General features: G+C 41.6%; 2 protein-coding genes across 3 annotated transcripts in view; one reads left to right on the top strand and one right to left on the bottom strand.

Moving 5' to 3' along the window:
- Window positions 1–1,728: 1,728 nt before the first annotated feature.
- gtf3ab (general transcription factor IIIA, b) lies at window positions 1,729–8,985 on the top strand. The gene is made up of 9 exons (XM_034169140.1): window positions 1,729–2,049; window positions 2,154–2,248; window positions 2,334–2,430; window positions 3,680–3,768; window positions 4,911–4,984; window positions 5,058–5,138; window positions 5,212–5,441; window positions 8,591–8,644; window positions 8,754–8,985. Exons 1-9 carry the CDS (start codon window positions 1,936–1,938, stop codon window positions 8,877–8,879), a joined length of 960 nt encoding a protein of 319 aa, XP_034025031.1. The 5' UTR covers window positions 1,729–1,935; the 3' UTR covers window positions 8,880–8,985.
- Window positions 8,986–9,097: 112 nt separating this feature from the next.
- The window catches only part of lnx2a (ligand of numb-protein X 2a), a 66,592-nt gene continuing 56,152 nt past the window's right edge, over window positions 9,098–19,537 (bottom strand). For both annotated transcript variants that reach the window (XM_034169125.1, XM_034169131.1), the window contains one exon: window positions 9,098–9,764. In XM_034169125.1, the coding sequence (XP_034025016.1) occupies window positions 9,629–9,764 (136 nt within the window). In that variant the 3' untranslated portion in view covers window positions 9,098–9,628. The remainder of the gene's footprint in view (window positions 9,765–19,537) is intronic.

Genomic DNA, 19,537 nt, shown 5'->3' with positions numbered 1-19,537 from the left:
ATGCACAACAAAACAAATGAGGAACGAATGGGAGGAAACTGGAGTCAACGTCTGTGACCGAACTGTAAGAAACCGCCTAAAGGAAATGGGATTTACATACAGAAAAGCTAAATGAAAGCCATCATTAACACCTAAACAGAAAAAAACAAGGTTACAATGGGCTAAGGAAAAGCAATCGTGGACTGTGGATGACTGGATGAAAGTCATATTCAGTGATGAATCTCGAATCTGCATTGGGCAAGGTGATGATGCTGGAACTTTTGTTTGGTGCCGTTCCAATGAGATTTATAAAGATGACTGCCTGAAGAGAACATGTAAATTTCCACAGTCATTGATGATATGGGGCTGCATGTCAGGTAAAGGCACTGGGGAGATGGCTGTCATTACATCATCAATAAATGCACAAGTTTACGTTGATATTTTGGACACTTTTCTTATCCCATCAATTGAAAGGATGTTTGGGGATGATGAAATCATTTTTCAAGATGGTAATGCATCTTGCCATAGAGCAAAAACTGTGAAAACATTCCTTGCAAAAAGACACATAGGGTCAATGTCATGGCCTGCAAATAGTCCAGAAGTTGAAGAAAATGGTCCATGACAAGGCTCCAACCTGCAAAGCTGATCTGGCAACAACAATCAGAGAAAGTTGGAGCCAGATTGATGAAGAGTACTGTTTGTCACTCATTAAGTCCATGCCTCAGAGACTGCAAGCTGTTATAAAAGCCAGAGGTGGTGCAACAAAATACTAGTGATGTGTTGGAGCGTTTTGTTTTTCATGATTCCATAATTTTTTCCTCAGAATTGAGTGATTCCATATTTTTTTCCCTCTGCTTGGTCTAAAAAAGTAACCGTTACTGACTGCCACAATTTTTTTTTCCTGATTTCTTATAGTGTTTCTTAAAGCCAGAAAGTTGCCATTTGAAATGACTTTAGTTTTGTGTCATGTCTGTGATCTGCTTTTTTTCTACAAAATTAAACAACTGAATGAACATCCTCCGAGGCCGGTGATTCCATAATTTTTGCCAGGGGTTGTAGCAGCCTATGACCCTTCAATGGTACTCTTGTGCTGTGCTGTCCTGGCAGCACCACACTAATGTGTCACAGGCTGTCACAGGAGTGCCAATAAGACATTATAGACAGCCATGGGGTGTCAGAGGCTGCCAAAAGAGTGTCACTGGGGCCCCAGGAGTGCCACAGACTGCAGGTTAGGTAACACAGACTGCCAATGAGGTGTCTCACTCAGTGCCACAAGACTGTCATTGAAGTGCTACAGTAGTGACACTGAGGAACAGGAATGTCACTGAAGTGCTGAGTTCTCACTACCTGCCAGTACCACTGGGAGTATCCTGGCCTTACAGACAATTGGTTCTAGCCTTCAACATCAATGTGATCTTTTGTTTTGCTGCCACATTAATCAACTATAACATTTCTTACATTTCAAATTCTTCATGCACTAATTAACAGCCCACATGAAATAACTCTGTGGCATGCAGGGGGGCACGCCCCTTAATTTAGGTACCTCTGCAATACAAGTCAGTCTTGTAAAACTGTAGGTGGCTGCTCACTCGCTGAACGCAATAAAATAAGCTTTAGTAGTGCACAGATAATTTCATTTCAAGAAATATTCGACTTCGTAGTCTTGCCAAAGTTTATGTGCATCAACTCTGACATCACAACCTTCAATTCTTTCAGGTAAGTTTTGACCAGCAATGTAACACCCCTGTTTTCTTTTTCTAGTTGGTGTCATCCAATTAGATAAAGTGTGTGACTGTGGGCTGGTGACTGGAGCTCAAAGTGTCCTGCTCTTCAACGAGTGACTTCTTTTATTTTGTAATTCTTTAAAAAAAAAAAAATAAAAAAAAATAATAAAATAAAATAATAAGCTAAATGAAAAAATAATAAAATCAACATCTACCATTTTTAAAATTAAAGATGGGAGAACGGTTACAAAGTCTAAAAGGTTTTGTTTGTTCCTTTTTAAATTGTAATGCTTCTTTCAGCAAGTCCTGGAAGCTGGAGGCTCATCTCTGCAAACACACAGGACTTGTAAGTGATTAAAGTGCACATACACCAGGAGTTTTTTTTATTTTAATTTAACTTATTTTGTTTGTGCACCTCTAATACAGTTGTTGATTTTGTTTCTACTTCAGAAGCCATTTGCCTGTGAGAGCTGTGATAAAAGCTTCTCTACCCGTTATCAGCTCACGAGGCACAAGCTGAGTCACAGCGGTGAAAAACCGCACAAGTGAGTTGCTGTATTTATTTATTTGTCAAAGTATTAAAACTCTTAATAATTGTTTTTAATATCCACTGTCTGCTTCCCTCTGCAGGTGTCTGGTTGAAGGATGTGATGCGGCCTTTTTCACAAACGCTGGCTTGAAGAATCACATCACTCAAGCTCACGAGCACCAGAAAAAGCAGTATCAAGTACAACTTGAGGGGCACTCTGTACAGCACATACCCCTGACAAACGGCCACTTCAGCTGTTTTAACGCTGCTTGAAGAGCCAGTGATGTTTTCAGGGAATTACAGGGTTTTCAAATGTGGTTCGTATAACTGTAGGCGCCCCAGGAGGGCGTTGTTGCATGCTATGTATACTGATGCTACCTGGCTGCCTGTTTGCCTGGTATGACCAGGGGTGCCACCAGGGATTTTGGGCCTCATGAAAAGAAATCTTACTGGGCCACACTATATTGTTTTGTCAGTATTATAGTTGTATTAGGGGTCTCTCTGGGCTCCTAGAATCCTTCTCCTTATTCTCCCCCTTTCAGCACCCCTAGGTACGACCCATCCGGGATCAAATGTATATGGTATAAATGGGTGTACACTGCATTCAGAAGCCTGATAATTCCCTGAAAGCCTTTCACTGGAAGTGGCATTGCCTCTATCAGTTGCTTGGTTTAATGGCTCACCGCTTTAAGACGATGTGCATGCCCTAACTATCCACCTAGTTCCATTGCAATGTCTGACTAGTCCTGCTGACAAATGGGTGAACAAATCCTGGACGGAGTAGAATTTTAACTTTTTTAAAATATAAGTAAATGGGTGAGAAAATTGACGTTTGGCCAGTGACTTGCAGTTTTAAAATAAATGCTAAATGTTGCTTGTCTGGAAGAATGTGTTCATAGTAGTAACTGGCACTGTTGGCAGAACCATTTCTGGTAATTGGCATTTTCATTTTTTTAAAGATGGTTTTGTGACAGGTGAGAAAGACGAGGGAGGAAATTACCTGACCCAGCCTGTAACGAGTAGCTTGGACCGCCATCTTATTTAAGAAATTAGATGGTTACACAATATAAAGGTGCTGCTTACACCACAAATGTTTGGGGAGGGGGACAGATAGTCATAAAGTCTACTGCCCAAGTAGTGGATTCTTCAGAATCACTGCCTGGGTGACAACTGTAGCAACTGAAAGTTTGAAGCAACCATGATGATAAATTCAACTTCACAAGAATATAGATATCGAAACTGTCTAACTATAGAGTTATGTGACAACTACAAATCCTTACACAAGATGGCGACTGAAACTATTGAAGACTAGCTCAATGTCTACTTTTTTTCCATCTTATGGTGTATATTAAATAAAATGCAGGTCACACCAAACCTGGGCATTTAGTCATGTCTGGGAAAAGACTACTGCAGTATTTACTGTAATACTGACTCTCTTCCCACTCAGTGTGACTATCCAGGTTGTGGAAAAGAATTCAGCAAGAGGTACCAGCTACGTGCCCATCAGTGTGAGCACAACAGTGTGCTGCCCTTCCAGTAAGTGCATACCATAGAGCTCTATAGGAGTGATGGTGCGTTAACTTCCCTCAAATCTGAGGAGTCCAGCCTGCCATCACCACATGGGGCAAACATTTAGCAGTCCACAGCCACAGTGCAGATCTCAACAAGACCTCATGTGCCTTAAGTTTTTAACAACCACAGGGAAGCTGGGATTAATATCTTGTGTAATAGGTGAATACTTGAATAAACTTGCAGTAACATTCTGTTGTGAAAAGGATAAGTAGAACATTTTACAATATAGTGTGTTTTTAAATGATCACTATATCTAGACTTGTACTGGCTGAACTTGCTGTGGGCCAGTTTGTATAACTATACTAGACAAGTACTACCAATTTTCAATTCCAATTTATTTTCATTTATATAGTGCCAAATCACAACAGAGCTGCCTTAAGGCGCTTCACACAAGTAAGGTCTAACCTTACTAACCCCCAGAGCAGCAGTGGTAAGGAAAAACTGAGGAAGAAACCTTAGGTAGACCAGACTCAAAGGGGTGACCCTCTGTTTGGGCCATGCTACAAACATAAATTACAGAACAATTCACAAAACAAATATACAGGAAATAATGAATATACAGGAAATGTACATCTTCAGGCTTAATACAACATGCTGAAAAATTTACAGCAAATGGTATGAAGCGGTGTGACAGTCTGGGCATATTTTAGCAAAACTTAAAAAGAGGGATTTCTAATGAAATAAAAGCACAACTTGTGCTCCTTTTTAGTTTAAAGTATCACTTTTGTAGCCAGTTTTCTTGAGACAAATCAAGGATTGACACATAAATATGGCTTGGAGTTCATTTATATAAATCACTAAAAAACGAGTACGGTAAAGCTCTCTGGAGTAGGAAGCTTTTAAAAATTGAGTGGCTGCACGAGAAGGAGACCAGTGAGGAAAACCACCAAGAATGATAAATCTGGAGTTGTAGAAATCTGGCTTTGATTGGAGATGCTATGCGTAGTACAAACTATTACACCACCAGTCACAGATTCTTGCCCCATTTGGTGATGCGGAGGACGGCGTGTTGGCACGACTGATGCGTTTAACTCGATGGGAGTCAGCACTCTGTGTCCCACTTCCTTTTCCCGTGCCTTCAAATCTGACCCCCACCCCACCCATAGCTGCACTTCCAATGGCTGCACTAAAGAATTCCCCAGCCGTGCCAAACTGAAGCATCATGAGAAAATGCATCAAGGTCAGTTGAAGTCAAAATGCTTTACTGTGATTGCAAACTGGCACAAGTTTAAACAAAACCATTCCTGCTGCAGGTTACCCTTGTGAAGAAGAAGGATGTCCATTTCAGGGGCAGACGTGGACTGAATATCAGACACATAAGAAGGACCACAGAGGTGGGTCTGTTAATCACATATTGGCTCACACTGTGTTGCTTATTAACGGCTGCAACTCGACTCTTGATCTCAGTCAAGCTGCCGTGTGAAGAGTGCAAAAAGCTGTTCAACAACGCCTGGCTGTTACGCCGGCATCAGCTCGGTATTCACTCAGAGAAGAAGGTGCTTGTGTGTCCGAGGGAAGGATGTGACAAAAAGTTCACTCTGCAGTTCCGTTTGGAGAGTCACGTGCTGGGAGACCACGAGGGCAAGAAGCCTTTCAGCTGTGCCCATCCAGGCTGTGGGAGAAGCTTTGCTACAGAGGTAAGAGAAAAGTTCTGCAAAGTGCATGTTTTCAGCTCAAGGTCTAACTTCTAGATTGGGTATTGTATGCCTGAAGAATTCTCCTGCCATTTGGTGCAGTGGAGGTCAGCATAACTTGTGCGAAGCGCCTTGAGGCAGCTTTGTTGTGATTTGGTGCTATATAAATGGAAACTGGTGTGACTCAAAATTGAACAGAAATACTTTCGAGGTTGCATAGTAGTTGTCTGCAAAGATCCTGACTTTGATGGTTGCTGACCCATTCTCCTGACTGAATCTGCAGTTTTGAGAAAGTGAAAATTATGTGGCTGAATCAGTCATATGCATCACTGTATCAGACTTTCCTGATGGGTTGAAAGTAAAAAATGTGAACTCTCAAAACCTGAGAAGTCCATAAGCGTGCCCAGTCTGAGCCCACTGTTACGTCATGATCTTTGGCACTCTGACACAAGTCACAAAAGCTGCACATATCAGTTTCCTTCAGTAGTAACCGCTCACAGGTTAAAGGGGTCATACTGTCAAATCCACTTCTAGTTATCTTTCATATTTTAACACATAATCTTAAACTTTCCAAACATAACACAATCTGAGGAATATGTGAGACACACATTCATGTGTCTTCTAAAAGGGAATGGGGGCGTCCTTTCTATTTATAGCAACAGGAACATGTTTCACTGACCTGAAATTTTATGAGGTCTGTTAGAAAACTATCCGACCTTTTTATTTTTTGCAAAAACCATATGGACTTGAATCGCGTGTGATTGCATCAGCCAAGCTTGAACCTTCGTGTGCATGCGTGAGTTTTTTTCACACCTGTCGGTTGCGTCATTCGCCCGTGAGCAGGCTTTATGTGAGCAGTGGTCCACCCCTCTCGTCGGACTTTTATTGCGAATAAAATGTCTTTCTCAGTGTGCCGAAAAAGTGCTGATGTCTACGTCTTCTGCAATTTCTGTGGTAGTCAGACGATGTCCCAGATCAACACAGCGTTCAGTTTGGAAATGAACGGCACATTCCACTGTTAGTTTTTTTTTTCATGGAAAGAGGAGTGGAGGAATTCGCGCGTCGGAACGGAGCCGCATGGCGCAAAGCAACGCTGTGATGAAGCCTCACAGGACATGTTCTGGCATATCCAGCTCATGCACAATTTCTTGGATAGTCACACGACTGAAAAGCCACCGAAAGCCGTCTGAAAGCCATCTGAAAACCGTCCTGTGAGACAAACACGGAGGTGCTTTTGTCCCGCGCCATGAGCGGCTCCATGGCGCATCCCTCCACTTCTCTTTCCATGACAAAAACTCCTGTAACAGTGGAATGTGCCAAAAAAGTGCTGATGTCCACGTCTTCTGCCATTTCTGTGGAAGTCAGACGACGTCCTGGATCAACAAAGCCTTCACTTTGGAAATGATCTGGTTGTTTCAGCGGGGTTTCAGCCTGTCGATCGGTGCTCAGAGTGCGCCGCGATCTCAGCCGCTGTGGGCGGTCTTTAAACCGGCTGGAGCACTCCTTAATCTGTGTAATCCCCATAAAATCGTCCCTGAAAGCCATCTGAATTTTCCGAATGGCCTCCACCTGGAGGTCTCTCTCAGTTTCTGGAAAAATTTGATGCAGCAAAGCTCCAAATCGTTCATTTTATTCGCAATAAAAATCCGACGAGAGGGGTGGACCACTGCTCACACAAAGCCTGCTCACAGGCGAATGACGCAACCAACAGGCGTGAAAAAACTCACGCATGCGCACGAAGGTTCAAGCTTGGCTGATGCAATCACACGTGATTCAAATCCATATGGTTTTTGCAAAAAATAAAAAGGTCGGATAGTTTTCTAACAGACCTCGTATATTAAGGACTTTTATAAGCTGTGTGTGTGGGTCTTTTGGTGTAAGGGTTGTATCTTCAAGTTGCCCAGAGATCTACTGGGTTGCTAAAAATGAATAATGTTGTCAGATAATTTATTTTAAAGAAGGTAATTTGTGCATTTGTCATCTTGAGTACTGTAATGTATATTGACCCCAAACGAAATGCAACAGTAGACCAATCGTTTCTCTTCTTGTTGGCTAACCTGTCAATTCTAAGACTTGACTACCTGGTTTTCCGAAGGCCTTCACGGTAAGATGAGATCCTCCAGAAGTTCCAAAACCCTGCCTTGTTACTAAAGGCAAGCGGGTCATTAAACACAGTTGCTCTCAGTTGAGCTGTCCAAAACATGGGCCCCAAGCAAGTGCTATCCTTTATTTAAAAACAAAACAAAACTTGATTTTGTTGTGTGCGGCCTTCGCAGAACTATTTTAGTTCTCATGAAACTTATCCTGGTATGTTTTTTTTTTTGTTGTTCTGCTGTGTTTGTGTGTAGATGCATTGACACAAGACCTAAGATTTCTTGTATACACACAAGGCTTATGTCAAATTTGTTAATTTTACAGATGTATCAACATACTAATTTAGACAGTGATTATTGCACAGATGTGCCTTGGACTGAGCTCTACAAAAAGGCCACTCTAAAATGTGCAGTTGCCCTGGAAAACCTCTTTATGAAGATGCCTGATGTGGTGGCATTGCACACCATCTGCAGCTGTTGGGTTGTTTAGAAATTATGTTGGTGGTGGCTTATGATGGTGTAATGACCATTCAGTTCAGAGGCTACAGCTCTGTATGTTCCTGCAGTCTGTGTACAAATTCCACAATCCCTCAGTTTGACTTAAAACAAGACTTTTTAGAGTGGGCTTTTACTATGACCTGTCCAAGGTACACGTGCAATAATCATGCTGCTTAATCAGCATCTCTCACACCTGCCATGTAGATAGCGGCTCAGATTAACTGCTACCTAAAGACTGAACAAAAGTGGTGAAATAAACCTTGTGTGCTTAGCAAAAAAACAAACAAACTTGAATCTCTTACTTGTGTATGAACAATAAGTGAAAAAATGTTGCATTTATATGTGAGGATAGATCAGTGATATTTAAGGAGATGGAATGCACAGTATCACATTAAGAGGGCCTCTGTGCTTCAATGCTATCTTCCTGCTCTGTGACTTTGTTAAAGGTGACATTGTTATGAACAAAGACTCTGCAAACTGTTCATGGCTCCTGTTTTGTAAATGAATAGTTTCTGGATCATTGTAGTTTGTGATTAACTGATCTGATTGTCTGTCTGTTAGGAAAGTCTGTGGCGACATGGAGCCATACATGACCAAACAAAGAAAAAGATGAAGGTAATGCCCTTGTGGACACTTTCCTTTTTTTGTTGCAGTACAACCTCTCTCCTCCTCAAACTACTCTATTTTTGTTACTGATTCCTAAATCTGTCCTTTTTCCTTACAGAAGCTGCATTTTAATAGGAACTGGGGTAGACCTGCTGCAGAGCAGGTCATGGTGACTCCTGATGACGCAATTGCTCAGACACTCGCTGCAAAGCTTTGGGATGCAGATCTGGAGGACACCCAGTGACAAGGCTGCAATTTATCTCAACATCTCACTGGAGTTTGAAGCACTTTTTGTTTTGCCACTATTCATTTACTTTAAGAAAATGAGGAAATAAAGTCACATCACAGCATTGTACTTTTTTTTTCTTCCCCTCTCCACACTAATTCTGGAGATCAGCTGCTGACCTAATTTCCTTATTGCAGGCATATGAAATGTGAAAAATCCAGGCATTTTTCCTTTCAAGGAAATGTTTATTAAACAAACATTCACACATATATAAAACTCCAGCTGGTTAGACAACTGGTACTCATGGTGGTGATGAGGCTGAAGGACAGGTGTGCCCTCTGGGTGTGGCAGGTTTCTAATAAAGCCTGAGCCTTATTCAGCTGGATACAACGCTGGTGTTGCAAGAAACATTGAAGAATTCCTCCTAAATGACAGAATAGATGTTTTTAAAAATAAACTTGGCTGGCCACACAACAATGCATCCACCTGAATACAGGCCTAGATTCTGAATCGGTCCAGTGGAGATACAAACAGTTGCAGTGCTGTTATTTCTGTGAGACTTAAAACGATGTGACCATGTGAACACAGCGGTGATGCTTGTGCAGTCCCTCTGGTGATGTCACACTATCTGGATTTGTCCCACCTGGTTCTATGACCATATTGGTGCTTTTAGTCCAGAGTAAAGCCTAATGTTGTGCAGGTACCAGTTTGCTTTGGCCAAAGTGACCCCCCCCCCAAAAATCATTTTAGACGGATTCAATCCATGGTTATATCAGACTGCCAGGCCAGGAAACCACAGTCAGTGCCACTCGGCTACGCTGCTCCTTCAGCATGGGCACCAACGCAGAGTGGCTCATTCCTGTTGTCGAAAGCCCGTTCACAGCAATGATCATGTCACCGCACCTACAACCACAAAGACACAAAATACTGAATTAAACTGCAGAGTCTTGGCAAGTGAAAAGGAATAATGTGGGTTAGTTGCATGTTAAATCTGGACTTTCTAAATTCATTTGTTAGACAGGAATGCTGTGTGTGTGTGTGTGTGTGTGGGGGGGTAATGAAATGATACTTCAGAGAAAAGAAATTTTGTCCTTGCATAAAAATGCAGCTGCAGCATCAAGCTTTATAAAATACTAGTGCAGTGCCGGTAGGACGTAGAAAGTTGGGAAATTAAGTCTATTTTTTCATGGACGGTTGTATGAGGCTGTGTTTGAAGGTGGGATGTACAAGGTGTACTTGCATAGTTATAACAGAAAAAGTACATTTGTTAAGACATAGTTGACATTAAAGATACAAAGAGACATGCAAATAGTTAAGAAAAAGACTGACATTCATCCAACATGGTCAGACATATATACACACAGAGATATAGGAAGGAATAAACAGTTAGTGTACATGAAGCACAAACATATGGATGGGAATACAGTAGTTATTGATAATGTGAGTCAGGTGCATTTAGGTTTGTTGTGAAATGTGTGGATTGATAACTGTTTTCATATACGAAAACAATATTTTATTTGTAATGCTCAATACTCGTATTTGCTCTTTTAGCAAGGACACTGCAGGTAGTTGAACCCCTTTCCACTAATGTGAAAGTACCACTACCAGTGCCTATTGCTTTTTTGGCCATTGGAGAAAAGCAAAAAAGGAATGAAACAGCATGATTTTTAAAAGCATTTTGAAGGCTCAGTCTGGTTAGATTTCTTTTCTGAGGTGAAGTAAAGGGTATGTATGGTGGACAGTGGTGGGCACAGTTGCACTAATCCGCTATCGAAGCTAACTTTTTTGTTAGTGGATTAGCTTTTCAGCTAACTTCAGAAACCATCAGCAGACCAATTAGCTTCCGATAAATTTAGTTCCGATAACATTTACACTAACGTTTTTTGTGTTTTTTTTTTTTTGTTTTTTTTTACATAGTAACGGTGAAAAACATTTATAAACCCTGATGGTTCCTGTCTGCTACATACTCAACTCTACCCAAGCAGAAGAGACCTGGCTGCCAGGCTGCTACAAAAAAACAACAAAACAAAACAAAAGTCATTTCCCTTTTGCAGCATACAGTGGTCCAGCCGTGAGGGTGAATTCCTCAAAAGGAAAGCAGGTTTGACTTATGGTTTTGATTTATAAACCAAATTAACACAGATAGTTTAAGTACATTAATGTCAAGTCTGTCATTTGTACAAAGTGAAAATATAACATCTTTTAATTTTAAAATAATGCACTAATTCTGAAGTTTTGAACATTAACACACACAGATGCCAAAATGTATTATGGGTAAACTGACCCTCTGTCCAATCACTGATTGGTTGATTCATTATATGTAAAATAAAAATATGCTTTACAAATAAATGTGTATTTGTAAAATGTAATTTTTTTCATTTGCAAAAAAAGGCATTTGTCAATCAATCAATCAATCAATCAATCAATTTATTTATATAGCGCCAAATCACAACAAACAGTTGCCCCAAGGCGCTTTATATTGTAAGGCAAGGCCATACAATAATTACGTAAAAACCCCAACGGTCAAAACGACCCCCTGTGAGCAAGCACTTGGCGACAGTGGGAAGGAAAAACTCCCTTTTAACAGGAAGAAACCTCCAGCAGAACCAGGCTCAGGGAGGGGCAGTCTTCTGCTGGGACTGGTTGGGGCTGAGGGAGAGAACCAGGAAAAAGACATGCTGTGGAGGGGAGCAGAGATCAATCACTAATGATTAAATGCAGAGTGGTGCATACAGAGCAAAAAGAGAAAGAAACACTGAGTGCATCATGGGAACCCCCCAGCAGTCTAAGTCTATAGCAGCATAACTAAGGGATGGTTCAGGGTCACCTGATCCAGCCCTAACTATAAGCTTAGCAAAAAGGAAAGTTTTAAGCCTAATCTTAAAAGTAGAGAGGGTGTCTGTCTCCCTGATCCGAATTGGGAGCTGGTTCCACAGGAGAGGAGCCTGAAAGCTGAAGACTCTGCCTCCCATTCTACTCTTACAAACCCTAGGAACTACAAGTAAGCCTGCAGTCTGAGAGCGAAGTGCTCTATTGGGGTGATATGGTACTATGAGGTCCCTAAGATAAGATGGGACCTGATTATTCAAAACCTTATAAGTAAGAAGAAGAATTTTAAATTCTATTCTAGAATTAACAGGAAGCCAATGAAGAGAAGCCAATATGGGTGAGATATGCTCTCTCCTAGTCCCCGTTAGTACTCTAGCTGCAGCATTTTGAATTAACTGAAGGCTTTTCAGGGAACTTTTAGGACAACCTGATAATAATGAATTACAATAGTCCAGCCTAGAGGAAATAAATGCATGAATTAGTTTTTCATCATCACTCTGAGACAAGACCTTTCTAATTTTAGAGATATTGTGTAAATGCAAAAAAGCAGTCCTACATATTTGTTTAATATACGCTTTGAATGACATATCCTGAACAAAAATGACTCCAAGATTTCTCACAGTATTACTAGAGGTCAGGGTAATGCCATCCAGAGTAAGGATCTGGTTAGACACCATGTTTCTAAGATTTGTGGGGCCAAGTACAATAACTTCAGTTTTATCTGAGTTTAAAAGCAGGAAATTAGAGGTCATCCATGTCTTTATGTCTGTAAGACAATCCTGCAGTTTAGCTAATTGGTGTGTGTCCTCTGGCTTCATGGATAGATAAAGCTGGGTATCATCTGCGTAACAATGAAAATTTAAGCAGACGAGGGCGTGGCTACACGACACAATACTGGACATATGATGATGATACACAAACAAAAGAGCGGCAGGTGTTGGCCACATTCCAGCTGACACACACGAACATCTAACACTGCTCGCTTGACACTTAGAAAATGTCTGGCCATTTGCGCTATTAGCACGAAAACAGTCAGCAGATGATCACTTTCGAGCTGGCAGTGAAATTTGTCTAAGTTCCCCCATGACTGTGGAGTTGCTGAGTACACATGTGGCGTGCCAGAGTGTCGGCTCCCCTCACAACACGTGTGTATGTGTTTCGCATGCTCCCCCGAACACGTGCGTGCATATGGTTCGTGCACCACTCCGCAGAAGAGGAGCCTCTCATCTGATCACAGAGTGACACCTTGGTTTGTGCGCTGACTGGACAAGGGCCAGGAGCTGTTGACAACTCTGGTCCTGGACATCACAGCTGCAGAACACGTACTGTGTTTTGACAGACACGCGCATGTGCGTGCTTGCTGTTCTCATGTAGAAATACATAAAAACATAGATCGCTTTTGCGATGGGCTGGCAAGCGTGCACGTTCATGTGGACACGCAGCAGGCGATCTGAATGTCACGTCTGTCTGACAGGACACGCGTGTGAGCGGCATGCCGCAGGACTATATGACAAGCCAACAGTGCAACAAATACGGCACTTTCAGTCACGTATCAGTAGAAATACGCCGTAACACATGCTGTTTGGTCAGTTATCACGGCACGTTTTCTCTTTTTTTAAAGCACGTTCATGTCCTTGTTGATTTCAGGCATTTTTCCGCACCTTTTACAGGACAGTGATGGTGTTGCAGTGGTAAAGTTTCTGGCTGTCAATCAGAGCTTTGGTAAATTGCAGGTTTGAATCCTGTGGGTGGCATGTATTTTTTTTTTTTCACAGCAGCTGTGTGATGTGGTTACACATGCTCCAGCTGCTCAATTTCAATTTCTTTAATTTATATAGCACCAAATCACAACAAAGTTGCCTCAAGGCGCTTCATACAAGTAAGGTCTAACCTTACCCATTCCCTCTGCGACGGTTTCGTGCACGCTCGTGCACGACACTATTGCGTGCGCAAAATTGTTGCAGCGGAATTGTTCACGCCTGCCCGTCAGCTTGATGTTTTTGTGGTTCGCTTATACGAGCTGTTCCTCCGTGATTCGCCCTGATTTGTATTTATTTGTACTATGTGTGAAGGGACCCTAAAGAAAATAATACCAGCAGCACAGGAATTCTCCAGGATACACACACAAAATACCTACCCCCCTGCAAACACACACACACACACACACACACACACACACACACACACACACACACACACACACACACACACACACACACACACACACACACACACACACACACACACACACACACACACACACACACACGATTACCTTCATATTAGGGTCTTGAAAATGCCGAGCATAAACTTCCATAAGGTTATTCGGAACAGATTTAATCATAATTTCACTCACAACCAGAGTATGGAGGACAGAAAGAAGATTCCAGACGGAGAAGATGTGTCAGATTAGCCCTATATTCAAAAAAGCTATGAAGGAGTGAAATTCTGCCCATTAGGCTAGCCTTTTATTGTGGCCAGCCTAAGGCACACCTGTGCAATAATCATGCTGTCTAATCAACATCTTGATATGCCACAATTGTGAGGTGGGACAGATTATCTTGGCAAAGGAGAAGTGCTCACTAACACAGATTTATGCTGCGTTTACACATAACGACGACAAGTCACGAATGCCACGAAGTACACATTCTTGGCTGCTGATCACGAATGTGATTATTCGGGGCAGAGGCGTCAGGTGTCCTCAGGAACTGCTGCAACCTGTTACCACACATTACGATTAATGGCACATGTTGCTGGAGAATTATCAGGAACCATTACGCACGGTCAAGAATAGTGTTCCGCGTTGTTGTGACATTGTTAAGTTCTGTCACGTTGTGAATGAGGTGAACTGTCTCCACACACACACCCATATTCATCCAACTGAATTCAGATCGCTCCAGTTTTTCAGAAGAACTTTGTGACTGCATGCGTAGTTGGGCTCTGTGCCATAAATATACACAACAGCTGTTTTATGTGTATGTCGAGAAGATGTTTCCTCTGGATGGGGAAGAAAGTGACACGAGGGCATTCATTTAAAATCTTGAAAATGCACTCCTGTTCAAGACAGGTGTTACACTTTTTCACACAGAAGGTTGTGAAGCAATGGAATGAACTGCCAGAGGATATGTTCACTGCACCAACGATGAACACTGTCAAGTACAAACTGGAAGACTTTAGGCAGAACCACCACCTCCGTTTCAACTTCAAGGCCTCAGCAGGCTAAGTAATATGAACACAAAGAAGGACTGGTGTATCCATACTCATAGTCTTTATCACCATACGACGTCTGTTAGAAAAGTATCAGACCTTTTTATTTTTTGCAAAAACCTGATGGATTTGAATCACGTGTGCTTGCATGAGCCAACCTTGAACCTTCGTGTGCATGCGTGTATTTTTTGACGCCTGTCGATTGCATCATTTAGTTTGGATCAGTGGTGGTTGGCTCTCACTATGGTATTGTATCACTTCCTGTTCCGGAGCACAGCGGTGTTTTGCTGTATCTGTTAGCTGTTTAATCTGAGTAGTTAGATTGATTTAGATAACGATTTATTTCACAGTGTAATCTTCACGTGCCTTAACTAAAGCACCCTCTCTGCTGAATCACCTCTAAATTATTTTCACATTCTTCACTTTGTGTGTTTTTAGGAATACGCTAGCTTAGCGCAGCTATTAGCCCTTAGCCGGTTTAGCATGGCGGCTTCTCATGTCTCTCCGGCACTTTTCTGCGCTGGGTGTGAAATGTTTAGTTATTCCTCGGCCTCCTTTAGCAGTAACGGTACTTGTAATAAGTGTAGCTTGTTCGTAGCCTTGGAGGCCAGGCTGGGCGAATTGGAGACTCGGCTCTGCACCTTGGAAAATCCTACAGCTAGCCAGGTCCCTGTAGTTGGTGCGGACCAAAGTAGCTTAGCCGCTGTTAGCTGTCCCCCAGCATCCTGAGCAGCCGGGAAAGTAGGCCGGCTGGGTGACTGTGAGGAAGAAGCATTGTTCTAAACAGAAGCCCCCTGTACACCACCAACCCGTTCACATCTCTAACCGTTTTTCCCCACTCAACGACACACCCGCCGAGGATCAAACTCTGGTTATTGGCGACTCTGTTTTGAGAAATGTGAAGTTAGCGACACCAGCAGCCATAGTCAAATGTCTTCCGGGGGCCAGAGCAGGCGACACTGAAGGAAATTTGAAACTGCTGGCTAAGGCTAAGCGTAAATTTGGTAAGACTGTAATTCACGTTGGCAGTAATGACACCCGGTTACGCCAATCGGAGGTCACTAAAATTAACATTGAATTGGTGTGTAACTTTGCAAAAACAATGTCGGACTCTGTAGTTTTCTCTGGGCTCCTCCCCAATCGGACCGGGAGTGACATGTTTAGCCGCATGTTCTCCTTGAATTGCTGTCTGTCTGAGTGGTGTACAAAAAATGAGGTGGGCTTCATAGATAATTGGCAAAGCTTCAGGGGAAACCCTGGTCTTGTTAGGAGAGACGGCATCCATCCCACTTTGGATGGAGCAGCTCTCATCTCTAGAAATCTGGCCAATTTTATTAAACCCTCCAAATCGTGACCATCCAGGGTTGGGACCAGGAAGCAGAGTTGTAGTCTTACACACCTCTCTGCAGCTTCTTTCCCCCTGCCATCCCCCCAATACCTCATCCCCGTAGAGACGGTACCTGCTCCCAGACCACCAATAACCAGCAAAAATCTATTTAAGCATAAAAATTAAAAAAGAAAAAATAATATAGCACCTTCAACTGCACCACAGACTAAAACAGTTAAATGTGGTCTATTAAACATTAGGTCTCTCTCTTCTAAGTCCCTGTTAGTAAATGATATAATAATTGATCAACATATTGATTTATTCTGCCTTACAGAAACCTGGTTACAGCATGAATATGTTAGTTTAAATGAGCCAACACCCCCAAGTCACACTAACTGTCAAAATGCTCGAAGCACGGGTCGAGGAGGAGGAGTATCAGCTATCTTCCACTCCAGCTTATTAATTAATCAAAGACCCAGACAGAGCTTTAATTCATTTGAAAAGCTTGACTCTTAGTCTTGTCCATCCAAACTGGAAGTCTCAAAAACCAATTTTATTTGTTATTATCTATCGTCCACCTGGTCGTTACTGTGAGTTTCTTTGTGATTTTTCAGACCTTTTGTCTGACTTAGTGCTTAGCTCAGATAAGATAATTATAGTGGGTGATTTTAACATCCACATAGATGCTGAGAATGACAGCCTCAACACTGCATTTAATCTATTATTAGACTCAGTTGGCTTCGCGCAAAATGTAAATGAGCCCACCCACCACCTTAGCCACACTTTAGATCTTGTTCTGACATATGGCATAGAAATTGAAGACTTAACAGTATTCCCTGAAAACCCCTTTTTGTCTGATCATTTCTTAATAACATTTACATTTACTTTAATGGACTACCCAGCAGTGGGGAATAAGTTTCATTACAGTAGAAGTCTTTCTGAAAGCGCTGTAACTAGGTTTAAGGATATGATTCCTTCTTTGTTATGTTCTTCAATGCCATATACCAACACAGTGCAGAGTAGCTAACTAAACTCTGTGAGTGAGATAGATTATCTCCTCAATAGCTTTACATCCTCATTGAGCACAACTCTGGATGCTGTAGTTCCTCTGAAAAAGAGAGCCTTAAATCAGAAGTGCCTGACTCCAAGGTTTAACCCACAAACTCGCAGCTTAAAGCAGATAACCCGTAAGCTGGACAGGAAATGGCATCTCACTAATTTAGAAGATCTTCATTTAGCCTGGAAAAAGAGTCTGTTGCTCTATAAAAAAGCCCTCCGTAAAGCTAGGACATCTTACTATTCATCACTAATTGAAGAAAATAAGAACAACCCCAGGTTTCTTTTCAGCACTGTAGCCAGGCTGACAAAGAGTCAGAGCTCTACTGAGCCGAGTATTCCTTTAACTTTAACTACTAATGACTTCATGACTTTCTTTGCAAATAAAATTTGAAGTATTAGAGAAAAAAATTATTCATAACCATACCAAAGACATATCTTTATGTTCAACTGCTTTCAGTAATGCTGGTATTTGGTTAGACTCTTTCTCTCCAATTGTTCTGTCTGAGTTAATTTTATTAGTCACTTCCTCCAAACCATCAACATGTCTATTAGACCCCATTCCTACCAGGCTGCTCAAGGAAGCCCTACCATTAATTAATGCTTCGATCTTAAATATGATCAATCTATCTTTATTAGTTGGCTATGTACCACAGGCTTTTAAGGTGGCAGTAATTAAACCATTACTTAAAAAGCCATCACTTGACCCAGCTATTTTAACTAATTATAGGCCAATCTCCAACCTTCCTTTTCTCTCAAAAATTCTTGAAAGGGTAGTTGTAAAACAGCTAACTGATCATCTGCAGAGGAATGGTCAATTTGAAGAGTTTCAGTCAGGTTTCAGAACTCATCATAGTACAGAAACAGCATTAGTGAAGGTTACAAATGATCTTCTTATGGCATCAGACAGTGGACTCATCTCTGTGCTCGTCCTGTTAGACCTCAGTGCAGCTTTTGATACTGTTGACCATAAAATTTTATTACAGAGATTAGAGCATGCCATAGGTATTAAAGGCACTGCGCTGCAGTGGTTTGAATCATATTTATCTAATAGATTACAATTTGTTTATGTAAATGGGGAGTCTTCTTCACAGACTAAGGTTAATTATGGAGTTCCACAAGGTTCTATGCTAGGACCAATTTTATTCACTTTATACATGCTTCCCTTAGGCAGTATTATTAGAAAGCATTGCTTAAATTTTCATTGTTACGCAGATGATACCCAGCTTTATCTATCCATGAAGCCAGAGGACACACACCAATTAGTTAAACTGCAGGAATGTCTTTCAGACATAAAGACATGGATGACCTCTAATTTCCTGCTTTTAAATTCTGATAAAACTGAAGTTATTGTACTTGGCCCCATAAATCTTAGAAACATGGTGTCTAACCAGATCCTTACTCTGGATGGCATTACCCTGACCTCCAGTAATACTGTGAGAAATCTTGGAGTCATTTGTGATCAGGATATGTCCTTCAATGCGCATATTAAGCAAATATGTAGGACTGCTTTTTTGCATTTGCGTAATATCTCTAAAATTAGAAAGGTCTTGTCTCAGAGTGATGCTGAAAAGCTAATTCATGCATTTATTTCTTCTAGGCTGGACTATTGTAATTCATTATTATCAGGTTGTCCTAAAGGTTCCCTGAAAAGCCTTCAGTTAATTCAAAATGCTGAGTATGCTAGAGTACTGACAGGGACTAGAAGGAGAGAGCATATTTCACCCATATTGGCTTCTCTTCATTGGCTCCCTGTTAATTCTAGAATAGAATTTAAAATTCTTCTTCTTACTTATAAGGTTTTGAATAATCAGGTCCCATCTTATCTTAGGGACCTCATAGTACCATATCACCCCAATAGAGTGCTTCGCTCTCAGACTGCAGGCTTACTTGTAGTTCCTAGGGTTTGTAAGAGTAGAATGGGAGGCACAGCCTTCAGCTTTCAGGCTCCTCTCCTGTTGAACCAGCTCCCAATTCGGATTAGGGAGACAGACACCCTCTCTACTTTTAAGGTTAAGCTTAAAACTTTCCTTTTTGCTAAAGCTTATAGTTAGGGTTGGATCAGGTGACCCTGAACCATCCCTTAGTTATGCTGCTATAGACGTAGACTGCTGGGGGGTTCCCATGATGCACCCAGTGTTTCTTTTTATTCACCTCTTTTTGCTCTGTATGCACCACTCTGCTTTTAATCATTGGTGATTGATCTCTGCTCTCTTCCACAGCATGTCTTTTTCCTGATTCTCTCCCCTCAGCCCCA

The sequence above is a fragment of the Thalassophryne amazonica genome, chromosome 1 (genome assembly GCF_902500255.1).
Source record: "Thalassophryne amazonica chromosome 1, fThaAma1.1, whole genome shotgun sequence".
NCBI classification, from domain to species: Eukaryota; Metazoa; Chordata; class Actinopteri; order Batrachoidiformes; family Batrachoididae; genus Thalassophryne; species Thalassophryne amazonica.
This window is presented reverse-complemented; position numbering and strand designations above follow the sequence as displayed.